This window comes from Chroicocephalus ridibundus, chromosome 7 (assembly GCF_963924245.1).
Source record: "Chroicocephalus ridibundus chromosome 7, bChrRid1.1, whole genome shotgun sequence".
In the NCBI taxonomy this organism is placed as follows: Eukaryota; Metazoa; Chordata; class Aves; order Charadriiformes; family Laridae; genus Chroicocephalus; species Chroicocephalus ridibundus.
Window position 1 is genome coordinate 27,541,760 of NC_086290.1, and position 21,275 is coordinate 27,563,034.

General features: G+C 39.6%; 1 protein-coding gene across 2 annotated transcripts in view; it reads left to right on the forward strand.

Moving 5' to 3' along the window:
- The first annotated feature begins 216 nt into the window (after nt 1-216).
- AGPS (alkylglycerone phosphate synthase) overlaps nt 217-21,275 on the forward strand; it is a 56,440-nt gene continuing 35,381 nt past the window's right edge. The window contains exons 1-3 of one of the 2 annotated variants that reach the window (XM_063341578.1): nt 217-484; nt 12,616-12,705; nt 16,619-16,709. In XM_063341578.1, coding sequence (XP_063197648.1) covers nt 288-484; nt 12,616-12,705; nt 16,619-16,709 — 378 coding nt within the window. In that variant the 5' untranslated portion in view covers nt 217-287. The remainder of the gene's footprint in view (nt 485-12,615; nt 12,706-16,618; nt 16,710-21,275) is intronic. The other variant, XM_063341577.1, reaches the window with a different exon arrangement.

A 21,275-nucleotide genomic window follows, 5' to 3' on the forward strand; every position in this document is an offset into this window, starting at 1 on the left:
TCCTCCGTCGCTCCGAACAGTCGAGCGGGGCGGTGTGGGGGCACAGGGCGGGACGCCCGGTCCCGCCTCAGCTGCCGGGGCCGGGCATTCCCTCGCCTCAGGGGGCCGCGGCCGCCTCCCGCGGCCGCGCGCCCAACCGCTGCCCCGAGGCGGGGCTGGGAGGGGCGGGAGGCTCGCGGGCGGCAGTGCATGCCGGGACGGCCCATATTGAGGGGAGCGGCGGGAGGCGCCTTCCGCTCCCCCGACCTCTCACCCGGCGGCGATCGGCGGCACAACACGGAAGCGCGATGGCGGCGGCGGCTGAGGAGGCAGCGGGAAGCGGCGGCGGCGGGTCGCCGTCCTCCGCCCGGCGGCGGCTGCGCATCATCTCCGGGCACCTGCGGGGCTCGCCGCGGGCGGCGGAGCGGGAAGCGCTCTCCCCGAACCCCTGCAAGGCGCAGGGGGGCTCCGCCGGGCCGGCCTCCGGCTCCATCCCGAAGAAGCGGTGGGTGCGGGCTGGGGTCCCCGCGGGGCAGCGGGTCCCGGGCCGCGCCGGGGGGAGGGGTGCGTGCCGTGCTGGGCGGGCTCCCGGAGCCGCCGGCTGTCGGTGCGGGTCGGCGCTAGGGCAGGCTGCGCTGCGGAGAGCCGTCTCTCTCCCGCCTGGGGACGGGCGTGGGCTGACGGGGCCCGGGAGAGGCCCCGCGGGGAGGTGCGGGGTTAACGGGGCTGGGAGATGTGGGGAAGGCAGCGGCGGGGAGGAGGAGCCCAACCGCGGGTAAAGTGCTGAAGCGGTTCGCCGCTGCAGGGACCGGATGAAACGGAGGGAAGGTGGTTTGCAGCCTCTTCCTCGTGTCTGTAGTGAGTGGCGTTCTGTTAAAATGGAAAGTCGTTCCTAGGCACCCTGATAACTGGGGAAAGAGGTTCGGTGTTCGTAAAAAATACTTTGAGGCTGCTACAATGAAGAACGTAGCACGTGTGAGGAGCAAGGTTTGTGTATGGGCTTTCAGTCCCGTCTTTGCAGACACGTGAAACCTTCACCTTACATGAATACTGCCAAAAATGTACTCGTGTTAGGCTCTAACTCAGGTTTCTTAAACATTAATAGTTTTAAGCGTATTAACTAACTTTTCTGCTTCTTATTGTATTTAGTAGTAAGGAATCTCAAGTCACCTGAGACCAAAGGAATACATATAGTCAAATTGTTTCACTGGCTCTTGGATTTGTATTTCTAGTAGAATCTCTTAAACGCTACAATTATAGTACCATGATATAGTTTCATGTAACTTATCATCGTGAGGCCCACCTTTCTGCTCGGGTGTACTTCTGTTTGCTTCCTGATTTCCCCTTTCTCGGACATGGATTGTCTATATGTGTGTTGGTGTGCTGTCCAGTAAGAGCATATTACCGTTTAGGTTATAGACAACCTACTGCTCTCCATCGAGCTGCGTACAGGGACTTGTATGTTTGTGTATGGAGGTGGTAAAGAGGCAAATAGGGCAAGCAGTAGGTGAAAGAGTTGTTCCTCCTTTGAGGAAAATTCATTCAGCCTATGGTTTGCTCTCAGCTTTTCTCAAGAAGAGAACAAGGGACAGTCTGAATTATTCTAACAGGCCATTTGTGGCTCAGGGCCACAAGCTGAGCTTGCATGCTTTGGGAGGACTGGGATGTCATGGGCATGTAGTCAAATGTTAACAACTTTGAAATCTTTTAGTTCTCACTAAGGAGGATTTGATGCTCTTGCAGGAGGTGTGTCAAACAGTGCTGCTCACTAGAGAAATGAGTCTTTCCAAAATAGTTGCCTTCCATAGTGAGTTTTTCTTTGGTTTGAATTTAGGAAGAAATTACTGTTTCTGAAAAAAATATCAGTTTAGCTATTTTTCAGGGTTTTATTTTAAATGGAGTATTGTGTAACTTCTACAGCCAGTTATTGCATCTTTGAAGAGCAGGTGAAACAGGCTTTTGTGAAGATGCATGTGACCTGAAGGATAGCTTCTTTCTCTGTGGAAACACAGGCATAGTGAACTTAACACCTGTGCTTCTACAAGTTATTGACATTGCTCTTCCATATTAGGATTCACTATAAGATCATAATGGATTGCTATTTATACTCTAAATAATTTGTTCTGGATTAAGCATAAAAATCATGTTACTTCAAGGAGCTTATGATCAAAATGATACAACTGCTGGCTATTTTGCCATGGGAGTAAGGGAGCTGCTGGAAAGCTTGGTCTGCACCTTAGGTAGAACTGTCTTTGTACCTAGAGCCCATTTTTTTTGCATGTATAGAAACAAAAGAACTTTAAAGAGCTGCATCTCTGTCTTAAGATTCCTGCTAAACGTCTGAAATGTGGTTGAAACATGTTTGAGATATTGCATGTGAAAACTGATACTTTAATATAGCTTGGGTGTGAGGGTCTAGGTGGAGTTTGTGTTTCAGGATAATATGCAGATTTTGAAGTGAGTGATGGGGGAGAAAGACAATTCTGTTGTCTATACTGATTTGGAGGCAGCATGTGATGAACACCCGAGTCCTGTTCTAGTGACTTCCAGCTAATCTGGAGCTGGTTGATCTATTCATGAGACCTAGAAGGTTGATTGAAAAATCTGGTAAAAATAACTGACCCGTAGATAGGTACAGTGGTGCTGTGTGGCTTTTATCAGCAATATTAGGATAATCCAAACCCAGATGCTTTTTTCTTGCATTCTCTGATGATGATGATTCAGCTTTTCTGCCTCTTGAACTATTAGTTTAATTTTTCCTAGCAAAGCTGCAGCCAAAAGTACCTTAAGCACAACTTTTGTTCGTTACGCCTGTTGTATCCTTCCTGTAGTGTTTGAAATGGTGTCAAAGCTACAGATGCTATGGTACAAGATTTAGGGGCACTCTTCTCATGTTGCCTTTGTTCTGCAAGGCAGAAGACTTCCTATGATGAAAAAAACCCTTTGTAGTAGCTTTGTACTATTTCAGGTGTATGTTTCTGATCACAGAGTTTTCTTTCTGGCTGCCTATCCAATAGTCACCAGTCAGTCACCTGCAGAAATGTGGCTTTCTTGTTGATGGTTCAAAGACCAAACTGTTAAGGATCTTATCCAGACATTTTTCATCACCAGTGAGGGGAGGAAGGAGAGTATGTGGATCTGACTGAGAGTATGTGGGTGCTCATCTGATCAACCCTGTTTCCAAATAAAATTGCCTCTGAAGGCTTAACAATGTGTTTGCAAATCGATTTGTTTAAAGATTGCAGTGTGCTTCCTACTTTTTAAGATTATGGTTATCAAGATGGGAAAAGTCCTCAAAAAAAGACAAGCAATGCTATTCTTAGATGAGTATCCTTTTGAGGGAAGTCTTAGGTACTATAACAGTGGAGAGATGTTATTTCTTGGTGCCATTCCTGGCTTGAGTTTCATATTTTGAGTGTTGCAGTAGAAGATGGGGATCATAATTATACAATGTGTGTTTATACCTTAACAGGACAACAGGCGTGCTGGAAAACTTAAAAAAAAAAAAAAAAGTTGGAAAAAACTCTTCCTTGAAATTACTTTTTCTGAACTTTCATGTTTCGCTGTTGACTTTTGTTGACTGATTATTAGTAAGCTCACTTTGCTGGTGAGACTTGAGCTAAAAACTTACATACAGTTCTTTTGAAGATTAAGTACATGAAGTGTTCAACTTGTACTGCTTTGAAAACAGTAAGGTGCTACAAGTCCCTAGAACACTGCTGTACTATAGTAACTGTTATGAGTGCTAGAAAGTAAGAGTGCCTCAGAGGTGGAGCAGATGCTGATGTTAATCTTGCCATAATAGCTTGTATTATAACTTATTCAAATCAAACTTTAAACAATTTGGCCCTTGTTAAAAGAGAGTATTGATTGAGTGTAACTAAATGTTTACTTGGTAGCTCATAGACTTAAAATTTTTCTGTCCTGGAGCAAGAGAAAGTAGGGCAGGATTTACTGATTTTCCTATCTCTTTGTGGAGAAGCTTCTTTCCTGTGGGATGAAGAGAGCTTGTGGATCTCTTAATTATTATGGGCATACTGTTATCCAGGGTAAACTAAGGGATGAGCATGTACCCAGCTGCCTGCTCTGTATCAAGTTCACACACAGGTTAATGTGTTAACATCTCCATACCTTTATATAGACTCTTGCAATTCATGCTGTAGTTGCAGGTAATGATTATGACTATATTAAGCAGCAACATGAATTAACTCCTACTTGAATTTAAGAAGTAACATTAAAGAGGCTTCATATCTTACCACTGATACTCAGAGCAGTCTTTATTATAAACACTTAACTCTTCAGACAAGAGACAGCTCTTAAGCAACACTTGACACTGAACTGAATCCTGCTGTAGCTGACTTCTGAGCTTAAGGTGGTGGAAATTTAGGACGAAGAAGGAAAGAGCTGGTGCCCCTAGAGACTTAATAAATCAGAAGAGCAAGTCTGTTGCATTGAGGAAGGTGTAGCAGTTGACAGGAGGCTCTGTGATTGCATCAAAGCTAGTCAAGGCTGATGCTTGAAGTAGAGGAACAGATAAAGTAAGAAAATTCTCATATGGAAACATTAGCCTGATAAAAGAAAATGTCATAATCTGAAGGCAAATGTGACTTCATATGCAACAGCAATTCCTGTCTGTCATCTAGTGCCAAGTAGTTGAATGTCAGGCAGATGACGTGTCAGGAAATCTGTAAGAATGTAAGTAATATAATATGTATTGTTAGATCATTTGATACCAATTAAACCAAACTGGATATATTAATTGGTTAAATTTTATTAGGAAAAAAACCCACCTGGATACAAGATAGAAGTGTAAAGTATGTTTAATACATACAGTACAATAGGGATTATTATATGAAAGCAAGTAGCAGTTTACAGCAAAAACTGAAAGAATTTTTCTTAATATCTACTGAGGTCTGAACTGTTAGGTACAATAAAATGAATGCGTTATGTACAGCTATTTATTTAAACTTGATTCTTTATTTGAACTGAATAGAATGATCTGTTAACGTATCTGATCTAGAGTAATTACTTGTACTTCCTAGAAGCTATTTTGAGCTGAAGTAAAGTAAGGACATCTGTAGTGTAACAGGTTGCAGCCAACTAGGCTTTCCTGAAATGTTACTATACCTCTTAGTAGAGAACAAATAACATGAAGTATTGAAAATCAATTGTAGGCTGAATGTGATGGACAAGCATAATGCATCTGCAGTGTTATATCCAAAATTGGGCTGTTGTGTGCAAGTCTTCAGGGTTGATGTTATAGGCCAAAAACGGTTCTTCAGCGGTTATCTGATGTATTTGCCACAGAGCATGCTAAAAATTTTCCACGCAACAGGTAAAACAGTGCTGTCCAGGAACTGATCTTATTTTGCTTGAGCAAATAAATGGCAGACAATTGATTCCTCCACTAACCTGTCTTTTTTTTTTTTTTTTAAGGTAGTGAAGTGGGCTTCCTGATTTTGCAGGCTTTCAAAAAATACTTGTCAAAGGACTGTTCTCTAATGTTTAAAAAAAAAAAATCTTAAAGTGCTTGTTCGTTTACTGCCTGGAAGTAGCCACGTGCATGCGTTTTTTTTTTTTTTTTTTTTTGTAGTAGAGCAGTCTCTTTGAAGATAAAAATGAAACTGGTGTCAACTGAAGTAGTAGGTGGAATAGGGATAGCTTCTAGTAAAGTATTCCGTGGCATAAGAATCATAATTTGGCTGAGTGTATACGCAGAAGCACAGGTATAATGTCTTAGCTTTCTTGAATCTTTAATCCACCCTAATTGACTTAAGCTTTCTATGAAAGAACACTAGCGAAACACCAGTTTCCTTATTCCTTGGGGCTTTGTTTATTACAATGTGCTGAAATGAAGAGTAATGATATAGTCGAGGCTAGGAATGTGTAAGGAGAGTTAACATTTGTTTTATTAGAACAGTTGCTTAAAAAAAACCAAACAGCACTATGCTTTGGCATACTTAAACCCTTAAAGTCTTATTTTACACCTAAAATCTTGTCTGCATTAGCTGCTTACTGTGGATGTAAACTGTAAATATGAATCCAGGTTTGTGTTGCCATATCAGATATTCAGCAAACAGAATAGCAACTGAATCAGGTGTATGTGCACCTGCAGGGGTTTTAGCAGCTGAAAGCATGGGCTGCAGAACCTGAATGTGTCTAAGGTTATAAAGCAGACGTTATCTGACTTCAGTCTTGAGAGTGATTACATTTGGTTTGCTGCAGGGAAGACCCTCCAAGAGGGAAGAAGTGTAAGAATGACAAACACAGCAGATACTTCCTGCCTGCAGCATGGCACTCTTTTCCAGATAAATGATGCTTTTGCAAAGTAGTTCTTGAAGGGCTTCTTTGGGCTACACTTGCTTTCTGAATTTCCAGACACCTGATACTAATTTACTACTGCCTTCAAAAAGACTCTGGAGTGGCTTTCTTACTTGGTTGAGAAGTGTGACCATATAACCCAAACAGAGAAACTGCTCCAGAGGAGAGGGAGAGTGACCTTCCAGTATCATCTGTGGAAAGAGTTCTGAATTTCCAGGTGAGGTAGGCTTTGAGGAGTTACTGTTTGGGTAATGTCTTGTTGTAACTCCTTAGCACCATAATACTGCCTCAGTCTGCACCCATGTACTGAGTTTTGCAGGAACTCTACAACCTGCAAGACACTTGTGTTGTTACATTAAGAAAATACCAGTGCTTTAGCCCATGTGGTAGCCCTTAAAACTGCCACTTTAAACTAATTTCCAAGAATGTGCTGGTTCTTGGATCATGGAACAGGAGTGTCTGTGAATATCTTATGTATACATTGTTTTAATGCTGAGCATCAGCTGGTGATTGAATTGAAAATGTTGGTGGTTATTGTGAGGAAATTGATGTGAGCATCTTGGCTTTGCTCCACCTGAGCTGCATTGGTTCAGCTGCATTGAACTGCAATTTCATCCTGCTTCTCCGAAGAAAATACATGAAACTGTCGCTTGTCCTTTGAGTAAATTAGCCTGTTTGTCTAAATTTTGTGTATAATGTACCAGATCTTCAGAATATTTTGAAGAAGGGGGAAGTTTTGTTGATGTTTATGTGCTTAAATGGTATGTCTATGTAATGATGCAATTCCATTCTTTGTTAAATCACATGATGCTAATGTTTGGAGTTCATTCATTGCTTGGTTCTGATATTTCGTTGAACGTAATCTCATAACTTCCTCATAAGTGAAAAAAACCTTTGTGTTTACTTCTGGTGTTATAGTAGCAATGTGCTTTAAACCTTGGAAAATAAAAGGCTTTGTAAGTGTTGGTGACGCTTTTCTTTTGCAGTATAAAACACTTTTTCACTGGCAGTTGTATGTATATTATATGTATATTGTGTATGGAGGCGTCTGATATGTATTTGTGATGTGAATCTGAAACTACTGAAGAATGATGTCCATGGTGTAATTTCCACATGGGTTGAACTTCAGATGCTGAGCTTGGGCATCTGTGGGAGACCCTGTGCTTATTCTTCAGTTTCCGAGGGAGAGACCAGAACTTTTTCAGGCAATCACCATGCTTCTCCCTAAAACATGAGATTTGGAAAGTGCTGGCAGGTACAGTTGTGTTGAAATAATGTAGGTCTGGAGGCCTCCGCCTGCCCAGAGGAGTGACTGGGTGCCTTGGGAGCACTAGTTCAGCTGGTGGGTGGGGGGCCACCACCCAGGGCTAGACATGCTGTCAGCTCATGAGCTTCTGCCCACTTTGTAGGCACCTTCATGGTCGTTTGGGGGCTTAATATAGTGCATTGTGCTGTTACCTGAATAGTGTCCTGTCGAGTCTCTCCTTGATTATTCCATTGCCGGTTTTCCAGGTAAATGCAGAAAACACTTGGCTTGTTGAGCAAATCTATGCTCAACATGATTGTAGTAGATGATATGTAGTAACTTGATGTTACTACATCAAGTTAAACCTAGTATTTCAGTGTTGGGCATTGTAATGAAAGTGAAATATTTAAATTGACCTAACCTAGTGACATTATTTTTGTCTATTGTCACTGTTTCCATGGTGATTTGTTTTCTTTCAGGTTTTTTCCATTCAGACAACATAATTTTGTGTGTGTGTATATATAAATATATATTTTAAAAGTTAAGCAATCTTTGCTTTATAGTACTTCATATATTTCAGTAGTGAATTTCTGGCTTTTTATTTAGAAGGCAAGAAAGAACTGGTCATTTCCTACTATTTCTGGCTAAAATATTCCATATTTTTGTCAAAGATGAAAGTAGAGTTAGTGAGCTTGATATTTTGTTGAAGCCAATGACTGAATGGGAAGGGTGTTGTCTTTAAATGAGACAATTCAGGTACAATATAGAGCTGAGTAACGTCGAAGTTGAAGCAAGAATAGTACCAAATGTTGATGAGTCTTTTTGCTGTATATATTCCTGGAAAGGCGTCTGGGAAGAAAAATAGAAGGGTGTGTAAACTATGTCTTGCTACACATAGAACACATGTAGCATGAACACGGCAGTTGACTAAGCCAAACTGAGCATCTTTCTTTTTTCAGGCTAGGGCAGAAAACTTTTTTACCATGTTTTGAGAGATTCAGATATTATTCAGAGTATTCAGGTATTATATGGGGTATTCAGGTTATTTTTGTTGTTGGTTTTTTACCATTTAGCAATCAAATTCTTGATTTTTTTTTTTTTTTTGAAGAATGAGGATAGAAACTATTAATGCAAGGGAAATCTTGTTTTAGATAGTGCAAAATACTGAAGTGTTAGAGGACACATAATTTGTAAAAGTCTAGGTAGGTGTAATGATGGTACATATTAAGCTGCAGATCAATGTGTGGTTTGAGTCCCTTGGTCTCAAAGCCAAGATTGGATATGTTGAGTACCCGTACGTGGAGGGAGCTTTTAATGTCTGCTTAGGTCTGCAAGTGCTCAGCAGTTCTTTGTGCCCTTTATACTCTTATGGAATATGAGTTTAACACTGAGATTTTGGGAATGAAAACCTTGGGAAGTGTTGAAGGCTACATTGATTGCTCAGTCACAGCCTGGATCCTTGAGAGCCAAGGTAAACACAATGCATGGTGCTAATCTGTTGGGCAGCTCTAATTGCTACGCCAGGGCATTACACAGAGAGCAGTGGATGTGCTGCACTGGCGCTGGGGTGTGAAGAGCTCTTTCCAAGGAACAGTGACTGTATAAATAATGCTGCAAAAGGACGATATGAAAATGAAGGAGAGGGAGGAATGCAGTTGTGACACTTATGATTAGAAAAATACTTCTTTCTCGTTGCCTTCTGTTTCTTATTATGCTGTCAAATTACAGTTTTAATATCCAAATTTAATCTGGAAAGACAATGGAAAGCAGAGCAGGTATGTTCTAGTGTATTTGCCTTATTGAGGGAGCAGCGGTATTGAGGCAGACCTGCAGAAGAACAGCATGCTGCCCTGGCCGCTGTATTGCAGAGCTGCTTGCATGTCTTCTGAATAATACGTCAACTAATATCTAACAAAAAAAAACCTTCCGAAAAGTTTTGCTACAGTCTTTGAATTATATCAGTGTGACATTGCCATTGCCTCAGGAGTCAGGGAGGCTTGCAGATCTCCTCTGGATGTCTCCTGCTTTCCTCTGTGCTGAAGGTAATTCTCTTGAGGTTCACCAGCTCTTGTTCATGAAGAGCATACCTTTCAAATGGTATGTGAGAAGATCTAAACAGCTTGGTCTTCACTGCAGACCATGTCAATTACAAATTAGAACCGACTAATCAGTCTTTCTTTTAAAATCTGGTCTTCTTAGGCTTCTTTCTTAGGGAGCCACATGCAGTATTTCCTCTAACTTAGTGTGTAGTCATGAAGTGCTAGGAGCTACATTAAGTAAATCAAACAACAGTTCTTAACTGGCAGAACTCTAGTATAGTGGAACAAAAGAAAGAACAAATATAACTTCTTACAAAAAGAGCCCTTCCTGTCTCCAAACAGAAACCTCAGACTTGCCCAGTAGAGTTTTGAATATAAAAATTAATGTTTAACTTTTTGTTGTGGTGTTTATCTGTCACAAGATATAATACTGGCCGTTATACAGGGGTGGGGTGGGGGGGGAAATCTCCCGACTTCATGTTATAAGGTAGCTGAGATGCTTTAGAACCAGCTGTTCTGCTACAAGCATGCAAACTGTTAGATTAGATTTTAATTCAATTATTCTCAGGAGCTATGTTGTCTGGCAGAGTAAACCTTTGTGTACTTACTTTTATTCAGGAGTAGTTCAACCTGAAAATAAACTCTTAAGAGTTAAGACTCTTAACCTCTGTTCTGTATTTTAAAGCCTGATGAAAGCACCAGGTACCTTAACACCAACCTAGGACAGTAGGCCTTTAGAAAAGGCAAAGAGCTGGGAATGCAGTCAGCTTAGCAGAAAGACCTCATATCTGGGCCTTTGTTCATGGCTTAACTAATAGTACCTCCCCTGGATTTTATGGGGAGTATCTATCTGTACCGACATCAGGACTAACGATAGTTTCAAAGGTGTTCTTTATCAGTGTATGTTATGACACCAGTTCCTTTAGAGCCTGGTCTTTTGTCTTGGTCTGTCTGATTATCTCCAGCTTTGCAGCCAGTTTCTCTAGCCTGTTTCGTGCATCATATTGGCGTACTTATTCTGGCACTGCTTTGCAAGAGGACTTACCTCTCTAAATTAGGGGGGAAGCTGCTTGAGCCTTCCTCTGATTTTGTGTATTAATATCAAGTCTGTGCCGACTGAACAGGATACAACAAACTGCAGAGATCAAGTGTATAGAAATACTATGTTTAGTCAGCAGAGGGAGAAATCTTGCCTTGAGGAGGACTGCAATGATGGAAATTGGAGGGGAACATTTTGGGGTTGTTTTTTGTTTTGTTTTGGGTTTTTTTTTAAAAAAAAAGTCACTTGAGTTGACCACTTCTGTGTCAGCTGGGAACAACTTGCCTGTGTATGTCTCTTTTTGGAATATCATATAAATATATACAATATTTATTAATATACATATAGAGAATATAGGAATACATGTAAAAATAGGAAAGACTGCATAACATGCATTAAGAACACTTTTTCATAATCTGTCATGTCAGTGCAATAGCACAAGGCATTCCTGTGCTATCGAACATGAGTGCATCCTTGCCTTTTTCTGAGTGAGCACTTGCATGTATAAAGACGGAGTATCGAGAGTGGAGACAGCCAGACAGAGGGGCTTCTGTATCTGGACAGCTGTCTGCTCAAACGCTTTAATTTTGACTGGAATTTTAGAATCAGTTCCTCACTGTGGAAGAACAACAAAGACTGGCTATTTCACAAAAATGTATTAGTTACTGGGTACTGAAAGTGCTCTGTAAAGTTTACTGAAAGTGCTAAATTTGTCAAAGGCTTGTTGAGAAGTCTGATTCAAACAATTGTAATGAAATATGTGTCCGTGGTGGGTTTTTTTTTCCATTTGATTATTTGAAACCTTGTGTACAGGCAGTTTGAAGAAAATGAATTTTGATTAAGCCAAGTCTATTTAATTGCAACACTGACAGTATGTCAGCAGCCTATGCTAATGTTATCTCTATGGTGAAAGCCTTTGGTAATCAGTCATCACCCAGTTATCTTGTACGTAGTGCTGGAGTTATAACTGACTTGAGGCAATGCTTTCTCTGAATCATGAGGTCTTTCTCAGAATCATGAGGTCTTTTTGAAGTGGTCACCCCTGATCATCATCTTACTTTTACATTATACAATCAAAGAGTAAGAGCGACATTTGCTGTATATAGTGGAATAAGGTATATAATCTGTTTTTAGATTTCTTTAAGATGCCTTTTTTTAACTAAAATTCACTTTTTAGGTTAGTACTTCATTTCTAATGTAAATAAATTGCAAACTTTTTAAGCAAATTCAGATTAATGTGTAATTACTCTTCATATATCTTTGAGTCTTAGATACGTTTACATTGATATAATTCTGATGACTTTATCATAATTAAGAGATCCTCTGTTTTGGTATGCTTGTGCTTAAGGTATTTCAATTTTGTGGTTGTATTTTGGCAGTTGCGGGTTTGTTAGTTTGTTCTTTATACTCCCTTTCTTACGGTGGCATGCTTTGAGGTCACATTCAGGTTGTATTTGCTATGTTATTCCTGCAGTTCTTGGGGGTTTTCTTGACTTTACAAAATATATTTTCAGTCCAAATGTGTCTGTGTGGCTCGTCAAGTGAATTGTTATTAAGAATGCAGTGGGATTACAGTAGTGATGTCAAATAACTAAAACTTAAAATTATTCTCTTGACAGAGTACAATAATGCTAAATGTCTGTCTTATTCTGAAAATACTTAGCTATTACCTATTTGTGTTAGTATTTATATATAGATTTAAAAATAAACATCTTTCATATGTTGTTCTTGCCAATTTGAGAATATCACCATCCAGTGCGCCTTGACTTAAACTGGCTGTTTTTATAAAACATCTTGTCTTTCAAGTCTTAGGATGCAATCTGAAGGAGTAACGGTTGTGGCTGCAGAATGACCTTTTGCTCTATGAAGCTATGTACTTGATTTCTGGAATTGCTATGTAATGAGACACTTTTCCAAAGCCATAGAACTGCAAAACATTTTGGGCGTACAATATACTAATAATCTCACTTATATATTTTTCACCCTTTAAGGCAAGAACTTCTGAAGTGGAATGGATGGGGATATAATGACTCCAAATTCATCTTCAATAAGAAGGGTCAAGCAGAATTCACAGGAAAAAGGTAAGTTGAAAATCTGTCTAACTGGAGTATCTTATTTAAAGATTTTTTTGAAAAGAGTGTAAAAACTTGCGCTGCTGAGTTAATCCAAAGAAGGCAAAAAACTTGCTTTATCTCATGGAATAGGTTATTAGTTGTTCTGCATCTAACAGATTTACTGGATTCTAGGCACGGTAGCCTAACATGTAGTAAAATGGCCTATGTGGCTTATTGGAGGGTTTATTAAAAGTGTTATAAGGACAAATTAATGTGAATCTTTGTAACTTGATATACTCTGTACATTAAACTTCCTTTGGAGAATGGAATCAAACTGAGAATCTGCACCATGTTCTAAAGCTTTAGATAGCATGCAGCAGGTCAGTGAAGTTTTGCCGGTTTTGAGAATCTCTTGAGCATCAACAAGTTGCTTTATTAAACTTCCAATTTGTGTTTTAGTTTGGTTTTTTTTTAACCATTGTGCATGTAGCTACTATATCCTCTGAGCTTAAAAATAAAAACGTGCTTCAGTTGTATGTTCTGTAGTGGTAACGCTTCTGATCTATTATCTACTAGCCCTTTGTACAGCAAGTTTGTTTTTCTGAAGTTTTTTTTAGGAAATTATATTAAAATTAAGTCTACTTAGGGATCTCTTCACTTTCTTCCAGTGGGATTTAAGCCTGTCACTTGACATCTTACTTTTTGTTTTTTCTGCTTCAGTGGAAAATAGTCTTGTAGTCTCTTCCCTGGTTTAAAAAAATATACTTTTTGTAAGAGTAGAGGAAAAGAACGGGGAAGAGAAATAAGTCTGAAATAAGTACTGTCCTTCAGAAAAATTCCTTCCTGGTCTTTTGAGTTTGTGTAAACTAGCATGAGCTAGATTGAGTCAAAGCTGCAAAAACCTAATGGGGATGTTGAGCCCTCTAATCCTTAATTTCTTGATTTTTTTTTTTTTATTTTTTTTTTTCAGGCCCAGATTAAAATGCAAAGCCTTGTTTTAGGCACTTGAGTTCACGGTATAATATTTAGGGAGATCTTGGTGGTCTCTATCTTCTTATCTTCTTGCCAGGATTCTGACTTTTGTCACTTTGTCACTCATTCTTTCATCTGATATCTCTAGTTTTTGAAGGAAAAAAAGTTAAAGAGCTGGACTTGGATTTTTTTTTTTTTTTTTTTCCAGGAGAAAGTGTTGAGGCTGCTGTTTGATGAGAACCAGTCTCTGTTCTAGAATGGGGGAGAATGGCGTTTTTTCCGCAATCTTCACTTTCTCTCTCTCTCTCTCTCTCTCTCTCTAACTGGGCCACACTAGCATAGTTTCTATGGAATAGTTTGTCACAGCAGCAAAAGGAGAGTGTTTGAAGTGAAAAGAGAAGAATAGGCATCTGCAAAGATGATGTAGATGCCTTGTCCCTTTAGTATCCACTTACACATCTGTTGTTCATAAACCTGTCTAATAGCTTTCAAGTCTGCTGATATTGTCTGCCTCTACAGCATCCCATGGCAGCAAGTTCCAGGTTGCTCAATGGTATCCTCTCTTCCACTTTCTCTCCGTGCTGAGGAGTCCTGGGACCTTTAGTCTCTGCTTACAAGGCTCCTTGGTCTTTACAGTTGCTGTTCTCTGAACTTTCTCTAGCTCTGCTACATCTTTTTGGAGATACAGGGACAAAAACTGTGTGCTGCACTCAAGGTATAGATACACCAGGGCTCTACAGAGCAGCAGAAAGAGATGAACTGTCGTCTGTCTTATACCTGCCCAGTTAATGCATAACACTGTTGGCTGCTGTTGTATGTTGTCAGTGAAGATGCCGTGATTTTTCGTATACTGACTACCAGTCTGATTCTGCCAAATATGCAAATAATGCTTTTTTTTTTTTTTCTTGCAATTATCTACATCTTATCTTCCATCTTCATTTGTCTGCTCAGGTTTTTTTTAAGGTCCTGAGTTCCTTCCTATCTGTATGGTATCTGTCTACCCAAAAGAGCTTAATATTATTGAGCTGCTTGGAGAGTCCATTGATGAATCCAGATCACTGATGAAGACATTATGTAAAACTGGTCCCAGTAGCAGTGTGTGGCAAGCTGCACTCCTGAGTCTGTCTTGTACAGTGACCGATAAACCCTGCCCTTTGCTTCTTATCTTATCCTTCAGCCTATAGAATAACCTTTCCTTAACTGTAGCAATGTATTTTCTTAAGTAGTTTTTGGGGTGAACACCTGTGGAAGTATAAGGGAGCATGGAATTTAACGTTCAAGGTAGCCCCTTTATTTACTTTCTGTTTTCACATTCTGATAGAACTCCGAGGGTTAATGAAACAGAATTTCCCTTTATGAAAGTTGTGTTGCCTTTCCCAACAGACCGTGCTTTTCCATGTTTCAAACTATCTTTTTATTATATGCTCTACCATTTCAGCAGGGATAGATGATACTTGCTAGTCTGAGCAACTAAACCTGTTTCTTTGGGTGTGGGTGGCGGGAGGAGGTCTTCTGGGAGGCTTCTTGCACCATCAATGTATGTACAAAGCTTGCTTCCTGAGCAGTCATGTGTTGTATTCTGTGCAGTAAACTCACCAACTCCCTCTGTGCTGTCACTTCTGTCTGTTTCTTGACTTAGAAGTTGTTCGTGTTCATATAGCTTTAGCTTGTCCTTTGACTAAGTGTTTAAGGTTACCCTTGCAAGCCAGGTATAGGTTGGCAATACCGAAAAGTATGTTTGGAGAAGAAAACACACCAAGCTGACTTGAGTCTGTACCTTTGTTGTAAACTCCTGATGGAAATGCATTAAACTTTCACTGCTTATTGTGCTTTCCTTTTCATTGAATTCATTTAACTGTTTCATATGGGTGTGATGATGTAATAACAGCTGTCACAGGAAGAACAACTGAATGCTGTCTTCCAAGCTGAAGAGGCAAACTTGAGTTGAGATACGGTTGTAGTCTTTTATCTCTGTTCTTAGAGTTGTCTTTTTTTTCAATAGGAGAGCTGGGAGGTAGTTGATGCGAGGAAACAAAAGAAATTGATCTTTCTGTGTAACAGGGGACTTAGTTGTAGACTTGGTTGCAACAGCTGTGAAGGACAAGGTCATAATTGGATTAACAGTGATTGAATAATCTTAGAAGGAAGACCCATGAGGCGTAATGCAGTGACCCAGGTGCAAACTATAGCAAGGATTTTCAGCTGCTGAAAGCTCTTAATAGCAAAGAAAGGTCCCTTTTCTCCTCTCAGAGAATACTTGTGCATACATAAACATGCACGAGGTGTTTAATCTATACAATTAATAGCAATAGTTCCTACCTGTTTAAGTGTGTCCCCAGCCTTGTTTTGTTTTCACATGTGGTAGACATGTTCACAAACAGCTCCTCTGTCCCTTGTCTAAGTCCTCATTAGTCACATGGCTAAGCTCTTGCCAAAGAGTCTGTAAAATAAATAAATTTACATTGTTTGATGGGTTCTGATGCATTCTGGTGATGAGGGAAAATTTTTTAATGCTGTTTTTCTTCAAAGCATGTAAGGTGTACTGAGCTGGGTTTGTGTGACTGAGACTGGTTTATGTTGCAGTGTGTCCATACACACATGCCTCTACCTGCAACTGGCATATAAAGTGTGACACTGCTTTTTGTCCTACTGAAAGGGGGAGACCTTTCTTAAAAGTAAAGATGGGGGGTGGGGTATCTGAAAAGTCTTATGCCGCAATTCCCAAAGATTATGAAGGAAAATAATACTGAAGATGCTGACAATTGATTTGATTGTGTGAAGTACAGAGCAGTTAAATACAATGAAATGTGCAGTTGCATGAAAACTATATGTGCAAAAGCTTTGCAGGCTTGTAGGTAAAGGATTTGAATTAAAACTTAACTATTTGTGCATACATAGAATCGAAAGAAGTGTATCTGACATACATTCTTTTAATTTAAAATGACCGTATGTAATATTGACTTTTCAGGTACAGATTAGGTGGTATGATATTACCAACTTTTAAGGAATGGATAGAAAAAACCTTTGGAGCAAGTCTGGAGCACAAAACTACCTCTAGAGTAAGTAAATAGCTGAACCAGTTCCTTTGAACATTAGTCTTGGTGATAATCAAGACCATATTGTTAAAGATGATTCAGCTGTTGTCCTGAAGGTCACTTTGCGCATGATTTAAATATAGTGTATTAATACCTCAATTTTTTTGAAAGTGTTTTACATGAAACGTTCAATGACGTAGCATGACTTGTGGTTCCAGGTTAACTGGTAGTACTTCTGTTGGAACAAAAGTCTCCGATGCAGGGAAGTTTTTTGTCCTTGCTTGTAGGTTGCTTTTCAAGATTGTAGAAACTGTTTGCCTAGAGGGAATTGTTTATGCAATTTCAATGTTGTTCGTGACAACAAAGACAGAAGGTACAGTGAAGTTAAATTGTGCTGTGTTTTCAGTGTATTTAATGGTATACAAGTTCTTATTTGACAGTAATTATATTTACCTGTCTGGGTGCTGAAAACCAGCCACCAGAATACTCAAGATTGAACTGAATCTCTTCCAAAAAACAACATATTTGTGTTCTGGGTTTTGAAAGCATCTATATTTTGCTTTGCAAGAAAAGTAACTCATGTCAGTCAGGAGACCTGACTCCTTTCTAAGAATTCCTTTGAAGCTGCAGGTTCCTGACTATAGGCAGCTTAAGCAGTGTTAAAAGCAGGCTGTGCTTGTAACCCTGCTTTGGGTAACAGTTTTACACATTTCTTGAGTAAGTTCAAGATTGCATTTTCTGTGAAGTAGGTAATCTCATAGAGCATGAAAACTCGAAAATTTATTCAGTCATCTGTTGATCAAGACATTCTTTCATCTGCTATGACTTGCAGGATTTCCATCTGACAATATATTTTGAAAAAATTTATCTTGATGCATTTTCCTTGACCAGGATTGGTCTTAATTGGCAGCTGCTTTAATTTGCTGTGATCAGAGGTCCTGAGAGACATTCCCGCTCTACCTGTAGCGGAAATATAGAACAAAGTAGAGTCAGAGGACAAGGGCAGATTCTTGAATAGTGTCTTGATTCCCAGCACGTCTTGCAAAACAGCTCTTCAGGATATCTGCCAGCAATGTTGAATGCCTTCCTGTTAGGCTGTGTCCCTCTGCTTCTGATGTTCTTGTGATCTGAAACAGGCTGATGACCTTGATGCAGAACAGGACTTTTTGGAGTCTCTAGTATGTATCTGGGCTTCTCATAGGTGTTCCCAACTACTACTGCAGGTCCCCCATTTTCATGTCTCTGTCATAGTTCCTAGTTTATATTTCAGCTTGTCATGCTCTATTGGTTTTTGACCTCCTACTATCATCAGAGCGTGAAGGAATTTGATTATAGGAACAGCAGTAGGAGGGGGATCTCTTGGTCCATTTGTCTTTCTATCTCATCTCCTCCTGCCTCTATTCTGTAAGACGGGAGGGTTCCCTGTTGCATGCCATTTCTCTGTTATAATTAACAACAGTGAAAATGTACCTGCTTCTGTGATGCTCAAGGCCTGATGATGTTTTTCTCCTTTTTCAGACTAGAGCTACCACAGAGCAGTTTAGACCTAGTTCACAAAGGCCTGCCTCCTGTCCAGCCTTTCGGTGCACAAATCTTAAAATATTTCAGTCCCATAAGAAAAAATAAAGGCATATTTTTGTTTGGCTTTGCGTAAGCTTTATATGGATGAATATTAATTTTTCAATCTTGAAGATGAAAACTAAAGGATTAAAATACTTGTGGAAAAGAGATAAAAATCAAGATACTTAAAATAATCTGCAAGAAATTGTCATACCTTTGAGTAGTTTGTGTCCCTCTTGTGGAGAACAAAGATCTTCAAGTATTTGGTATTCCACTTGAAATGATACAAAATACTTCTTTCTATGGAAATCATGAAGAAACCAAATTCTAAAATAGAAAATGTAAGCACAGCTAGCATTGTTTTTTTTTTTTTGAAGTGGTTTAAAGATCTTTATTTCATTAGCAAACAGCACTGTGTGAATATGCATTAATGTCAGAATGGTAAGAGCTAAGAGCAGCAACCCAAGACCTGGCTTCCTGTGTGCTTATTGTGACCGGCCCCTAAAACCATGATCTCTTAGTAGCGATGTACCTCTCACCTAAGCAATGCTTAATGTCAGCTTCTGTGTTTGTAGGTGACAAAGTGAGTATGTTGGAGGGAAAAGCCTTTTTCTCAGGCACCTTATTTCAAGAAGTTAATATTATCCTTAAAACAAGTCAGAACAGCACATATCCTCTTTCAGAAGTCAAATCATTGTTAAAACTATGTTTTCACTACGTCATATGTTCTGTATGAAAACTCTAAAACAAACATTTGACTATCCTTTTGGACCTCAAAATGTTGTTAACTATCAGTTATGAACATATCTCAGGCAGATACTGCTTTCTGAATTATCTATGTAAGTACTCTTTGATTTCTGCATAACCTTACATAGTTTCGTGTAGAATCATAGAATGCCTAGAGTTGTAAGATACCTTAAAGATCATCTAGTTCCACTCCCTCTGCCATGGGCAGGGACAGGCTCAAAGCCCCATCCAACCTGGCCATCAACGCTGGTTGGACACTGGTAGGCAAGTTCCATCACCATGAATGTTTTAACTACCTGACAACCTTCCTGTTTGAGGTTAAATCTTCCCTTCTTCAGCTCTTACTAGTTTGAGACTCAACCCATTCAGAATAGAGTGCTGCCGTGGTGGCAGATGGGAGAACATTAACTTCTGTTTTCCTTGCTGTTAACTTGGTAACTGGTCCTATTGTTGAAGCTTTTATCTTAAGATACATGTTCACAAAAAGTCAGCTGTTCTGGAGGTTATGTAGAGCGAAGATAGGCAAAACTCCATTCCAGGAAAGAAAACTTGGATGTGTGGGTATACTTTTTTGTAGAAGGCTGAAACATCATAAGGTGAAAGAAAAATGAATTCAGTTTTGCTGTTTTCTCGTTGTACTTGTCAAGAAGCATAGGCTAGGCTCGTCAAAGAAATGTTTAAGTTTCTTTCACTATGTGGAACTCTTTGTAGAATATACATCTTGGTGGTAGGGCTGTAAGCAAGCTCTTTCTGGCATCATTATGCAGCCCATAGTCTTTCCTGGTGGCTTTATAACAAAATTGCAAGAACATTCCTCTATTTGAGTTGAAGGTGATGTCGGTTAATTTGCCAGGAAGGCTTTCATGACAGAAGCTTGAAAGCACCGCACTATGTTTTAACTAATGTTTATGTGACTTCTAATTTTTCAGAATGTATTTCAAATAAAAGATGGGGTGGTGAAAAACTTTCAGTTTTCTTGTTCTTGAACTTGAGGGACTTCAATAACTAGAAATAAGGTTTTTGACCAACACTTTCTTTCCAAATAAGAGTTGAAGTCCAAAAGTTAGTTTTTAGTCATAAGACAGGCTTTACGTATAATTAAAGAACTCCTTAATTAGAGGCCATTTGTAATAGAAGACATATTCCTTTAGGGAGGTTACCCATAAAAGGTATAGATTAATTTATTGGCTCTATTTTTAAGGAGTGGAAAAAAAAAAAAAAGGCATGCCGTTTTGGAACCTTCAAAGCACTTAAAAGCATTACACTTAATGTCTATGAAGATCTTATTTTTTGGAATCCTGTGAAGAATCCTCGTTCTCCAAGTGCATTTAAAAAGTCAATGCATGAACTATGTTTGTATGTGCCTGATACCTAAAGCGGACTTCAGAAAAGAGGATTAAATGGCTAGGTCTGCACTTTGAGAAGCCATAAGTATACCATATGAGATATCTGTTGTAAGGACCTGGAAGAAAACCTTTGTTAGAAAACCCTAAGCAGGGGTTCTCCCTCTGGACTTCTAGAACCTTGATTCAAGGCCTGTTGGTAAGCCAAAATGTCCAGTGTAGCTTCTTTGAAAGAAAAACTTTTTTCTGTAAGTGTTGATCAGGATTTCCAGTTAGAGGCTTTCTGGAAACACCTGCATGTTAGTGACTGAACATGGATTTTTATAAAGCCTTTCTGTTGTATGAGGTCTACTTAAAGTATACTGGTTATATTAGATCAATCAAACTTAGTTTTGCCTTGCTTTGGACTTCTGATCAGGCTTTGGTCTGAGATGGATTTTACTCCCAGTACATGATAGGAGGAGGGGAAGTGGGTAGGTAGAAACAAATCTGTTAATAGAGGAATTGGCGGAGTAGGTACTTGCTTCGTTATGTATTTCTCTGTATTGGAGGAGGAATTCAAAAAGGAATTATGACCTTCAGTCTCTACCCCTTTATCAAAAGGAGACTCTCTAGTTCTGTTCAGGCAGTTGTTTTTCTTGGATCTTGGGAAGTCCTTAAAAAGGTATTTTGTTCAGTATGCACTCATAAGCTAGTGCATTTCTCCAAATTTCTCAGGAGGAAAAAGGGTAAGAATGTGCTACTGAAACAGAACTTCCTGCCTGCATCTAGTCAGCTGAGTACCAGGCAGGAGAAGTGGGATCGTGAGTGAAGACAAGGAAGAGAACTTTTTGTATTTCTGGTCTTAAATAGTTGTGTTTGGGTATCAGTTAGTGGTAACCTATTTGTATTATTTCTGTTGTACGTAAATGCTGTAAGAGTGAACCTACCCTTAATGAAC